The following is a 13,507-nucleotide window of genomic DNA, read 5'->3' on the forward strand; positions in this document are numbered from 1 at the left end:
CTGGCAGCTTCTTTGCATCTCCTCCTGTCAATTTCACGGCGACTATGAAGTCAGATCTAACTCGGTCAACCGCGGCGACCACGCCAAAAATTTCCTCTATTAATTATGCATCCCAGCGCACAACGCCCCACCGCGCCACCTCCTCGTGGGCCCCATATCAGTACAGGAATAACAGTCCACATTTTTATCGTTTGTGTCTTCTCCCTCCTCCCGTAAAGAAGTCCCCTAATCTAATCGACACTATTTTATTATCAGGTAATAACTTTGAATGGTATTTGGATTTTTTCTGAATATATAAATCTTAGAAATATTTCAAATATTTGCGTACTCTTCTAACTCGAGCAACTATGCAAATTAAAAATATAGATATGTATGTAAATTCCACAAAAATTATTTAAAGAGAAGCACCACTAATATCTCTGATGATCCAACGGCTCAAAGGTGAGCATCAGATGATCGAGGCTGGTGATCGAAGCATCGACGGCATCCAGCTTCCGATCCCAACCCTTCCCGCCACAAACCGACCGGATTCACCCGTGTCCATCCACGTGTCCGCGTGGTGATCCCGTAACACGCGCTATAACTGCAACCCTCCCCGGACGCGAACAGAAGACCCGCCGCGTTTTTAGCCGGCCTTCCATCTCTTCTTCATCTTCTCCTCCGTCTCGCGATCCAATTGCTTCGTTATTTTTCTCTCGATTAGATAGGTTAAAGAAATCGGTATTCCGATTTTTAAGGGATACCTGTTTCTGTGAGATCGGGGCAGAAGAAAGATGCCTTTTTGTGATTCGAGCGAGAACGGGACGAGGATTTTCTACAAGAGATTTGGGCACGGGAGCACCAAAGTCCTCCTTATTACCGGTAGATCTTTGCAGTGTCTGGATGAGGGATGGGGAGCTTTGCCTGGCTGGGGTTAAAGATTGGATCCTGATGTGGAGTCTTATTTGGTTTTTGGGATTGGATGTAGGATTGGCGGGGACGCACGAGTCGTGGAGACCCCAAGCAAAGGGGTTGACGGGAGCGGCAGGGGCCAACGTCGACGATGATGCGGTGGCAGCGGTCGGCGATGAGGGATTGGACGTCCGCGATCGGGAGGCGCAGGAGGGGATCGAGGTGTGCTGCTTCGATAACCGTGGGATGGGCCGGAGCTCCGTGCCCACCAATAGAGCCGAATACACGTATGCTCCTCCTCTTCTTCCTCCGCCTAATCCTATCTCTGTAATTGTGTGTATTGGGGAAGAAATTAGATCTTTTCATTAATGTTTGGGCTTTATGTAGGGCTAATTTGGTATTTTGATTCATATCATCTATATTAAAAACGATTGCAAAGATTTTATCCATTGTCCCGCTGGATCGCAGAACAAGTATCATGGCAAAGGATGCCCTTGCCCTACTGGATCATATAGGCTGGAAGAAAGCTCATGTCTTTGGTCACTCCATGGGTGAGTTGAGTCGTCGTTGTCGATAGAATGGATTCATGATGATACACATCTGGAATTTTTGGCATACGGTTGCCTGATCACACATTTTGTTGCAATCTGTGTATGGTTGAGATCAGGGGCAATGATTGCTTGCAAATTGGCAGCCATGGCGCCTGACAGGGTATGCTCCTTGGCCTTGCTCAATGTCACCGGAGGTGGTTTTGAGTGCTTACCAAAGGTATCTATCTTCTCACGCCTTTTAGCTCCTATAAACCATGCTCTTTTCTTCCTGTTGAGAAAGGTTTCGATTGCTTCAGTTGATTTCCTATCTCAATGTGGAACATTAAACCTAAATGTATTAATTCTATAATTTCCTAAATATAAAATCAGTCTTTTATTCATTTATTTAATTATTTACTTCGGATAGATATCGATGATGATTCTAAAATTTTCTTTTTTGGTCTGTTTGCCAGTTATTTATAGTGATACTATTATGGTCCTTTATAACAACAAACAACTGGAATAGTACGTACATTAGAAGACATCAAATCACTCCAAAACCTGATGTAACTTAGCAAGTTTGTGTGCTTCTGTATTAGACTCCCTACTATACAATTATACTGAACCACATTTACATGTGTAGCTAATTGCTAGTGATACTAAGTATGGCAGCAACACTGGTTTCTAAAACATGTACCTATGTTGGTCATCATGGACCCAGACAAGGTTTCCAGTAGTCTTAAGGACTTCACCTTTGCATAGTTAAATTAACCTTATTGTGCACTATTGCAAGGACCATTTACTTCCAAAATATCCTGCTATTTTGCGCGGTGCTCATGAATTATACTATGTTGCTCCATGATAGCTGTTCTACTGAGCCATATAGTTCAATCTTTCATACTTCTTTCGAGACATTGCAAGCATCGATTAGTCAAAATGTGTCCTCTTCAAATGTAGATTGATCGGCAGATGATATGCTAGCTCATGAATTATACTATGTTGCTCCATGATAGCTGTTCTACTGAGCCATATAGTTCAATCTTTCATACTTCTTTCGAGACATTGCAAGCATCGATTAGTCAAAATGTGTCCTCTTCAAATGTAGATTGATCGGCAGATGATATCCCTAGCATATCGTTTCTTCAGAGCGAAAACACCAGAGCAAAGAGCTATTGTTGACTTGGAAACTCATTACACAAAGGTGAGTAAGAAAGGTTGTGTTTTATGCTTTTGTCAAATTAATTCTAAAGGTCTTTTGTTTTCCAAGTCAATAATTGGCCTTAATTTGTAAGTGTGTTTTCTGTTATTTGTAGGGATTTCTTGATGAATATGTTGGATCATGTACAAGAAGGGACATACTTTATCAAGTAAGTGGAGTTGCTATATTTAAAAGGAAATACTGAGTTTGTTCATGAGCTCTTTTCATACTTACAGTGAGTTGGAAGTGTTTGAAAGATATAATAACCAAAGTGGACTCAGGATGCTTCGTGTGTAGTTTAAGAGAGATGTACCATGGAGATCTATCTTGAAGCACTATGATTGAACAAAAGGAAATGTGAAAACCAATACTGACTCCAGTTATAGTCTGAGTTGAATAGATGGAATCACAAAAGACAAGAAGAAAACAGTTCCAGCCTACGTTGATAAGATTTCTATAGATAGATTTGGCAGATATTTGAAAGTGAAATAGAAACTGATTGGTACCCAAATTTTTCATTGAAAAAGAAACACAGAGATGTCCTGTAAATCACCTCTAAGGATAATGGTTAGGAAATACACTTGGGTCAATGAGTTATGGTAAGGAATCAAAATCTTGATTTTATGATACTATCATCTATGTTTTGTATATGATGAGTTCAAAGCTTTATTTCTAACTGGTAAACAAATATTGAGCTTATGGAAATTATTTGCCTTTCCACCTGAGTGAAACATTGTACTTATCAGCTTGCTTTGGTCCGAGTGTTACCTTCTCTTTTATTACTGATAATTGACCGAGCATTTAATCATGATGAAAACAAGTTTTTGTTCTGATCATGATGTCTGTTATTACTATAAAATGTTTCATTACGGATACCCACTGCTGTTCTCTAGTGAGCAAGCTTGATGCATCTCTCTACACATTTATCATTCAATTTTTTTAATTTATGTGATGTGCATTTGCTCTTACGATAGCTCTTACAAATTTTTGGTTACTTCAGGATTACGTAAAAGCTATTTCATCAAGCGGAATGCAATCAAACTGTGGTTTTGAAGGCCAAGTTAATGCTTGCTGGAACCATAAGATGACATCTAAAGAGCTCGACACAATTCGTTCATCTGGGTTCCTGATTTCAGTTGTACATGGAAGGTTTGTACTCATCATATATTCTCTCCTATTTGTTGAAGGAGCATGACACGATAATGTTGGAAGTCTCATTAGTATGAGATAATTTTAGGTATGATATCATTGCTCAATTAGATCATGCACGAAGACTTGCAGAGAAGCTGCAACCTGCTGCAAGAATGGTGGAACTTCATGGTGGACATTTAGTGAGCCATGAAAGACCAGATGAGGTATGAATCATCTGTAAGAAAGACTTCAGGCTTAACTATTTGTTTTTACTCGAATTTTATGGTTTCATCACACTAGTATAACCTGTGAAATGTGGTCGACTCTTATTTATTATATTCAATAACTATCCGTAAAACCTACTCAGGCTTCAGAGGATGATAATTCTTGGAATCAGCTGTGTTATGGCCCCTACTATATATATATATCAGGTCTCTTTTAAGAATGTACCTCATATTTTATTGCTCTAAAAATCACAGACCAATATAGCATGAGCAGCAATGGAAAAGTAACATATAAGGACCTTGTTAGTCTGAGTTCTTTTGCAACTATCTGATCTGGTTGTAATATTTGGACTAAATTTGCCAAATATTCTGATAACAAATCTTGAACTTGTAATGTTGACTGTAATGGAGGAAGACATGCTATCATGGATTTTGTTGTCATGACTTTGGACATTGAGGTCTGCAAGCTATTTGTCCATTTTGGACTATGGTCTGCATGGTTTTTGGTTTTGTCCCCATGTTAACTCAGGCATGGGAAGTAGTGAGGTTTGGTAGACAATGTAAGTTTCATAAATAAAAAATCATACTTTGACATCACAAAATATCATTCGGGTTTGCTAACATTACAGAATTTCATACTTGGACGTTGTTGATGAGCAAGTCTTTACAGTCACAACTAGACGATCCATCAAGACAATTAGCTTTTTCTAGGTTCATCAAGTGCAACACTCGTAATGATCCTCAGTGAAGAAGAAAGTGATTCCTAGGAATTGCAAATTGCAGGAAGAATAGAGAATTTACACATTGTGAGTGACCTTGCAGAGTTATTTAGGCTAGAAATATGGACCTTCTTACACTGATGTAATGCCAAACAATAAATAATCTGAGAAAAAAAAAATCATACTTACAGAAGCTTTGAGGAAAAAAAATGTTTGTAACTTGAAAGTAATTGTGAAAGAAAGGTTTTCTGGGACTTTGAATCTTGATTGCCAAACAAAACCTAGAGCTAATGCTGTCCTTGCAGGTTATTCTTTCTTTTTTGGAGCTGATAAATGCTTCAAAATCCAAGCTTCAGCCTGAAGAGTGGTCCAACATGCAAGAGAAGCAGGCCGGTGAGCACAAAGCACAATAACCTCGATATTGATAAGCATTTTCCCCCTCAGTAGCAACTAAATCAATCATTTTATTACTCTATTGGCTTGGCAGGATGGCTCATGATAGGAACGCCATTGACATTGACAAACAAGAACAATGGTGTGGCAAGCAATCTTCTAGCCGTTTATAACTTACTAGGGAAGCTACAACTCAGTTTCCTTTATTGCATTGGTTTTTTTATAATGGGATATGAGCACATGAGGGGTATTCTCAAGACCATGAAGCCAGTTAAAGTTGCAGCCTCCAGTTCATAACATTGAACCGACATTCTATGGTGTAAGCAGGCATCTACTCGATTTTTATCAATCATATGTGCCTACTGCTTCATTCACATTTTGTGAACAAGCTGCTGAGTAGAATTTAAGCTCCATGATTCACCCTATTTGGTTTGGCAGGAAATCTTGGAGGCAGCAGCCATCGAGGAATAAAAAATATGAAGAAAGTGTGTGATGTTTTTGGATATAGACTCTACATAACAAGCAAAAAAAGCACTGACAAGATAATTCATGTGCCTGAATTATGGCACCATCATTCAACCACTCAGTGACATCTCAACTGTAATCCAAAACTTAACTGTTGCTGTGTGATTGTTTCCTTTGAATAAAAGAAGTTCATTGACTCTGAGTTGTGCTTGAAGTGAAGTGCCAACTGGTTGATTCATTCTTCCTGCAATTCTTGAATTATGTTAGCATGGTTGGAAAGCTAAGGTTACTTAGCAAATATTCCTCATGGAAATTTGAAACTTTCAGTGTAATAACCAATATGCAGGAAGGAGTTACATTGTTCAGGATGGATCATCTTAAACAATGCCACTTTGTTAGTAATGTTGTATCCTGGTAATCTATACCACTGATTTTAAGTTGCAGCATGGGTGAGAATGTGAAACATTTACATATTTATACACCTTGTCTGAACTGATTTTTTTTGTTTAGACACTTTGAATCAGCAAACTAAGTTACCTAATTTCTACACCTCTGCAATTGACTCCCCTCGACACTTGTTTTTCCAAGAACTAGTAAGCCAAAAGAATAACAATAATGTTCCTAAATGTTTCACAATTTCTTCTGCAAAAAATGGAACACTTTTAAGATAAAAGTCATTATCCTAAAACAAGAAACTATCTCGAGCTCTTATCTTTGGTGTTTAACTGCTCTGCTCCAAACAAATTCAATTGCCAGTAAAACAATAAAAGAGAAATAATACAACTCGCTTTAGATAGATAGTTTATGTAATCGTGAGTCATACAAAATTAAACTCAACCAAATTTAATTTAACGTATTTAGCTCTCGAGCTTTTGGCAGACTACATCAATAATCGAAAAAGATTGGGACGGAACATCAACTGCTCCAATCATTCAATCAAAAAACAAGTCTCGCCCGCCCTACTTTCTTATTGATGGAGGTGTATCTTCGGTGGACGATCAATAGTCCGATGTACAAGAATGACACGATCAATTAGATCGCATCCTTGCTCCAAAAAGAAAAGAACGATCAAAGAAAGAAGAAGACAAGAACGAGCAGCAAAGTGTTCAACTTACCTGGATCCGAAGGAACTCCGAGATATGCGAGCGCGCGAACGAGAGAAAGAAAAGAGGAATCGGCAGATGAAATGGTATGGAAGCAGAGAGTAGATTCCGCCTTCGTGAAGGGATAATGCCCCGAGTATCGGATATTCCTCGAGCAAGCGAATATTCCTCGAAGCCAATTCCGTTTGAAGTGGGTAGGGCCGGCTCAGGCGTCCTAGTGGGCCAGACCGGCCCAAACAGTATCACAAGCTTGCCATTTTCTGATGCACAGTTTATTATGGACCGTCGAGACATATCAAGATTTGTGACGAGTCAGTCTGCACTTTGATTCAAAATGAATCATTAAACCAAATCCATCAGCCCCAGAAGAATAGTTAGAAAATTGGAAAGAACAGACCTGTTGGTGCACAAAGGTTATTCTTTTCTGCTGATGAACAAAGATCTTAGTTCTTGCTCTCTGATCAGGAAAGACATTAATACTTCCTCTTCCTTAACCCTTAAAGTTTGATCACCGGATCACATCATCGTCCACCAGCCATGGATTCAGGCTTCGTGTAGTAGGTGAGGAGGAGGTATATGCTATCGATGTAGGTGCCGCGCTCCCCAGCCTTGTTCTCCTTTATGCTGTATGCAAGCGGGATACCCGCCCCTTCCCACCTCCTGCAACAAGCAACCGTGACATATACTGCAACAGATCATTTCATGGATGGTGGAAACAAGACAATGCATAGCTATATATACTGGGGGAAACAAAGATTTACGTAGTCTCAACAATCGATTATAAAGTTCAGCAAGCTTGTCGAAGATAATATATACTGATTGATTATGAGATCCAATCATAAAGGAGAGCATAAACTGCAAGTTTCCATGACCTTTCAGAAAAGGCTTATATAGAATTTTACATTCTAAAGTTTTATATTAATGAACTAATACAAAAGCTCAAAAAACCTTAAAGTGCATACTCGAAGAAACATATATAAACTAATCTAGAAGATGGAAGAAGAGATTCAAGAAGAAGGGTTCACCTTTGGAAAACAAATCTAATGTCTCCTTGTCCGGACTTAAGATCAGAAGCAAAAACAGAAAGAGAAAATATATACATGCAAGAGAAATGTGTGTTGTTACTTTTGTATAGCTTAAGCTTTCAAAGTGGATAGACACTAAAACGCAACTTATTGATTACGAAGCATGGAGACCGAGTTCACACCTAGGCATACTTTTTTGCACAGCGAACTTGAGCATTATCTGTGTTCCCAACGCAGGTATCGAAGCGACATGAAGCAAGTAACTAGGATCGTTAAAAGGAGTCATAGTCATAGATGACCTACTTACGCTAATTCTACACGAATGGATCTTCAGAGGATCTGAGTAGTAACCAAACTAACCAAGATCAGTAGACCTTCTTCTTTTACCTAAAACAAGAAGGCGGTAGGTAATAAAATTCCTAGATGTACTAATTGCTAAGACCAACACAAACATTTTCCTTTTTCCAAGGGAAATCAAGTGAAGATGCAGAGTAAGAGAAATTCTCTTGGTATTTTCCAAATAGAGTACTCCAGGCACCAAGGTTGCAAAGGCCAAAAAAGGAAATGAATGGAGAAAATTGTAGTTATATGGGTGGTGAATATAGACAACAATGTGTTGTTGCATATGTTCAAATTCAAAGCTACATACCAATAATGCGCACTTATGTGAGCCAAGAAGAACACATCTTTAAAGAATAGCGACATATATCTTACATAGAGGTCGGAACATGTACCAATTAGAAACTATCATCCAGCAAGAAATACAACACTGACCAGTTCTGGCCGATGTGCTTGTTTTAGCATAGATCGACAGGAATATTTTCAGTCCTTCAACCTCAATTCTTAAGCTATGTTCTTGATTTAGCATCCACGCAAACTCAATTATGCATATATAATTCCTTATTTCTGAAACAATCTCTCCATTCAAATGGGTAAAGCGAACCCTTCTCGTTCCCACACCTCACCATGGTGGAAGCCTCCTAACAATGGATGTCTCATGAACCCGTAAGACCTATTCTTGATTGTTCTTAGTTCTAGATTAAGACATAACACAAAGCATCTGATTTGCAGTAGTTCTCCAACATTGTAATATTACCTCAACAAAAACAACACCTTTCCAAGAAGAAGCATAACATTTTTCCCAACGCCTTCAATGATTGATCTATTTCCCTAGGTTTCATCTACTTTCCACAACTGAAGGTGTCAACACACTAATGCTACATAATGATGGTAGGAAAACCGACGAGAAAACATAGCAACTGGGGAAAAAGAACTGCACTAGTGAATTCAAACGCGAGGGACGGAGAAAGGATTACCTCCTAGCATCGTGGTCTGAGGGCAATGTCGGGCCTGGATGGCACTGCGGCTCATCCTTATCCTCCAACGCCACGGCGGCAGCAGAGGGGCCGTCCCCCTCCCTCGAAGAATGAGCCCGAGAAATCTGGCGTTAGGGCTCAAACCGACGGCCCCCGCCCGGTGCTCCGAGCTCCAGGAGACGGCCCGGGCGATCGGAAAATAGAACCGGGATAGGACGAGAAGAACCCGAGATAAGAACGAGCGACATGTTCAGCCGCCGGAGGAGAGACGGCAGAGACGAGACCACTGCTGCCGTTACAGCAGGAAAACACCACGGAGCTCCGAAACGGTCAAAAGACGGAGGAGCTTCTAATGGCTTCACCCAAGAAATCGGCCCCACAACAGAAGTGGGCCCCTTCCACAGACATCTCCAATAGTAAAAGAGCAACGTTATATATATATATATATATATATATATATATATAGGCAAATACTTTTTATAATATTTACGCAGTATATATCTAAAATGTTCGCATGATGATTCAATATTGACTATTGACGTTGACACAGATATCCAAGCTTTTTCCATATGACCAAACACCACAGCTGCGTTAATGGTCTTCTGCCAAGTTGCACGGGTACTCTCAGACGTGGAAGACGAGAAATCCCATGAGGAGGAGACCTGCGACTGTCAATGAGATAACAGTGATAGTCCTCGGCATCCTCCCTCCATCGCTTCTCAGAAACATGGCCCCGTAGATCGGCCAGCAGTTGGCGGCGACGAATCCCGACAAGAACAGCTGCGCAAACTGTTCATGGAGGAACCCCTCCGTCGTCGCAGCTCTCGCGATCCCTACGACCAAGGAGCTCAGGTTCACGACGGCCACGGTGCCCAGTGCCACGAAGAACGGCGACTGCACTCCGAGGTCGAAGGCTCCCCTCTCGTACCGCTCACACTGCTCGTCCTCCATCACTTTGCTGGTCACGTTGAACTCGGCCGCTGATATCCCAATCTTCTTCAGCGCGAATTGGATGGAGCCGAAGAGATAAGCTGTGACGCCTTTGATCATCCACATCCGCTGGTCACTCCACCACCTCCCGATGGTCCCATCGTCCGCAAGGAACTCGACGAGGTCTTGGCCATAGGCTGCAGTGAAGAGGTAGACGTACAAGTAGAACCATGGGTCGGAGACCTGAAACAACACCCAGCATGAAGCCATCACCATGAAGTAAGGAGGGCGAGAGAGAGTGCGCGTGTGCATACCTTGGGAAAGAGGGGCGTCTGACAGATGAGAGCCAGTTGTGGAAGAAGACCGTACGTCGTGACGGGAATGCACCAAATGCCCCAAAAGGCATCATATGCGTAGCCTAAGCCGGCAAGCAAGGAGGCGTTGGTGGTACCGAAGGTGAGGGGGCTGTACCTCGAGAAGCCGACCTCCAAGAGCCCCACGCACCATCTCTTGCACTGCCCAAGCACATCGTTCAGGCTCTTCGGCACGTCGCCGAGGAATGCCGGCCTCACGGGGTTGCAGAAGACACTCCTCCATCCTTCACAGTGGAGGCGAAAGCTCGTGTAGTAATCCTCAACCAGCGACCCGTAGCGGAAGCCCATCTGCAGCATCACAGACACATATCAGCACAACACTCCGGCGAACTCTCCGTTAGGAGTACTCCTAAGCAACAGCATCTGCTCTGTTACCACTGAGCCCCATTTCGTGCCGAGCTCATAGGTGCAACCGGCCACTTCATGAGCTTTTCTCAGAACAGATTCCGACGACGATGGAACACGGGCTTCTTGAGCCAGCGATGGCGATGAAGGGATGCCCTGCAGACAGCGTCGCGAGATGAAGCAGCCGGAGCCGAAATAGCTGGGTCCTAAGATCCCGTCTTTTCCCCTCGCGGTGATCGTGTACAGCCGCTTTATCTCGCCTCCATAGATGTCGTTCTTGTTGATCCCGTAAAAGCGCTGCGGGAACTGGACGAAGGCAAGGTTGGAGGACAAGGCAGGGTCAAGAAGGTAGCAGAGCGCGCGGAGAGGAGACCGGGGGTCGCTGCAGTAGGTGTCGCAGTCCAAGGTGAGGATCACCGGGGCATTGCTCATGGTGCTCGACACACGCAACTGCAGCGCACGAATCAACAAGAAAATGATCAACGTAGAACCGTGATGCATGGATCCTTTGGATGCGCCAGACGTACCAGAGCATTGAGAGCCCCTGCTTTGAAGTGATGATGAGAGGTTCGGCGTTTCTCTCTGGAAACATAGATGAGGTTCGGCAATGCGTTCCCGGTGATGTCTGAATCCTTACTCCCCTCAAGCAAAACCTGTAGAAGACAACAAGAGATAAGTTGGATGCTTCGATGCACGATGAACAGCAGCATCTACTTTGAGGAAATGGCCACAAATCTCAATTTTGTTTGTCTGTAGTAAAAGAAGACCTGGATGACAGAAGGATGGTCATGGCGGGTGAATCCTTTCCACCTTTCGAAAAGCTCATCATCTTCTCCGGAGGAGAGCAGATCATTGCTCACATAGCCTCTATCCAGTGCCGTTTCTACTTTCTCTTTCATTGTCAGATACATCATCTGCGGCATTCAAGAACCCATAGAATCACTTTGTTCGATCATTATAAACAAGATTATTCTATTCATGATTCAATGGGCTGTAGAGGAGCATATAGTATCAGCAATTATTGACACGCCCCATAAGCAAGCGAGAGGACTTCCACTAGCTCTGATGTTACCTGTCGCCATAGGTGTCTGTCACACGTAGAATTATTGATGATTTACCAAGTGATGCCAAATGATTGCTCCTTTCTCAGGGCACCAAATTGGCCCTCAAGATTGATTGCAGCGGAAAGAAATAATGTGGCAATGCATATATTTGATGCAGTAGAAGAAAGGACGGAAACTAATCGTCTCATCTACAGCACTATGGAAGAAGCTATACCATCCGACAAAGAACGCACCTTTGATGGATCTGAAGAAGATAATAATTATAATAATTATTATTATTATTATATTACCTTCATCTTCTCCGAGTCTCCACCCTTGTTGGATCTGAAGTAAGCGTCCGGTGACCTCTCGAGGAGGCCGTTCTGCTTGCAGAAGGGCAGCCAGTGCCTGGCAAACCTGGCCGCCTCCATGAACGCGAAGAGAGTGACGGCGGAGCCGCCGTCGTCGGACACATAGATGGAGAGGCGGTCGGTGGGGTAGTCGAAGGACATCGCCGAGAGAGCGGTGCCCACGACGCTGATGGGCGGCTCCTTGTGCGGGTCAGCGGTGCAGATGAACACGTCGAGAGCCGGCAAGCCGTCGGATCCGACCTCCCGGAGAAGCCGGTCGGGGAACTCCTGGCGGCTCACGGGGCGCCACCGGAAGACCTGGGAGGCGACCCACATGACGGCGAGGACCAGATCGGCGAGGAAGAGGGCGGAGAGGGGGAGGGAAGGGGAGGAGATGAGGCAGGCGAGGCGGTGGCGGAGGAGGGCGAGGATGGCGAGGGCGTAGAGGAACGCATGGGCGCGGTTGAAGGCAACGAAGGAGCTCACTCGCAGAGCGTGGAAAGTTTTCGCCGTCATCTTCTTCTCTCCTCCCACTCGAACCCACACCGAGATGGATATATGCATACGTTAAATTAATTTGGATCACAAAAATACAATTTTGTACACGAAAAATGTGAGGATGAGTCGAAATTGGTCATAGAGACAAAACTGGGGAGTAGGCAAGCGAGTTCCAAGTAAGTTGGGTTTGGTGTAGAATCTAACTGGAATCCATGACGTGTTTGGATCCCACTGGTGATCCAATCGAATCGACGGACCCAACCAATAAACGAGCAACGGACATATATAATTGGGGAGTAGGCAAGCGAGTTCTAAGTTGGGTTTGGTTTAGAATCTAATTGGAATCCATGACATGTTTGGATCCCACTGGTGATCCAATCGAGTCGACGGACCCACCCAATAATCGAGCAATTAAAATTGCACGGACGTATAGAAAATTCGATGGAGTGTTCGACACGTCAACGATGACACAGACGCTAAGCGACGTGCACCACCGATTCGATGTGCGGTGGGCCCCACATTGATCGATCGACGTGACGTATAGTCGAGAGACAACGATGGGTATGTGTGTTTTGAGTCGAAGGTGACGTCCGAAGCCTGTCATTAGCGTTGATGAGCCATTCGACATCCATCAGCGTTCATATTATTTTACTAAATTATAAATAAATTTTATTATATTAAATGATATACTTAACATCACACTCAGAGATTTTGACATCCAAATCACCGAAAAATCTAAGAATAAAAAGTTAAAAAGATTTATAAACAGTGAAGAAAATATTTTTCTCTCATATATCATAAGAACTAGACACAGTTGATTGACTAGAATCTACCTGCGGAGTTTTGATTAAGCGAAAATATTCATCAAAAATAATACTTCGACATGTGATATTTAAATTTGCATAACTTTTAACATTGAGATTTTTTAATATTTCTGTCTTAAACTTATATTGAAATATTTAGTAGTCGAAT

General features: G+C 42.7%; 2 protein-coding genes across 2 annotated transcripts; one reads left to right on the forward strand and one right to left on the reverse strand.

Annotated features, from left to right (window-relative positions):
* The first annotated feature begins 624 nt into the window (after positions 1-624).
* On the forward strand, positions 625-5,765 carry LOC135618735 (uncharacterized). Its single transcript, XM_065119900.1, has 11 exons — positions 625-861; positions 968-1,178; positions 1,360-1,442; positions 1,559-1,659; positions 2,527-2,622; positions 2,735-2,788; positions 3,620-3,768; positions 3,857-3,974; positions 4,999-5,086; positions 5,181-5,405; positions 5,525-5,765. Exons 1-10 carry the CDS (start codon positions 774-776, stop codon positions 5,381-5,383), a joined length of 1,191 nt encoding a protein of 396 aa, XP_064975972.1. The 5' UTR covers positions 625-773; the 3' UTR covers positions 5,384-5,405; positions 5,525-5,765.
* A 3,728-nt stretch (positions 5,766-9,493) lies between these two features.
* On the reverse strand, positions 9,494-12,582 carry LOC135618734 (cellulose synthase-like protein G3). The gene is made up of 6 exons (XM_065119899.1): positions 11,999-12,582; positions 11,412-11,558; positions 11,172-11,297; positions 10,675-11,094; positions 10,240-10,587; positions 9,494-10,168 (listed from the first exon to the last, which is right to left on the reverse strand). Exons 1-6 carry the CDS (start codon positions 12,551-12,553, stop codon positions 9,620-9,622), a joined length of 2,145 nt encoding a protein of 714 aa, XP_064975971.1. The 5' UTR covers positions 12,554-12,582; the 3' UTR covers positions 9,494-9,619.
* Between the last annotated feature and the right edge of the window lie 925 nt (positions 12,583-13,507).

This window comes from Musa acuminata, chromosome BXJ2-8 (genome assembly GCF_036884655.1).
Source record: "Musa acuminata AAA Group cultivar baxijiao chromosome BXJ2-8, Cavendish_Baxijiao_AAA, whole genome shotgun sequence".
In the NCBI taxonomy this organism is placed as follows: Eukaryota; Viridiplantae; Streptophyta; class Magnoliopsida; order Zingiberales; family Musaceae; genus Musa; species Musa acuminata.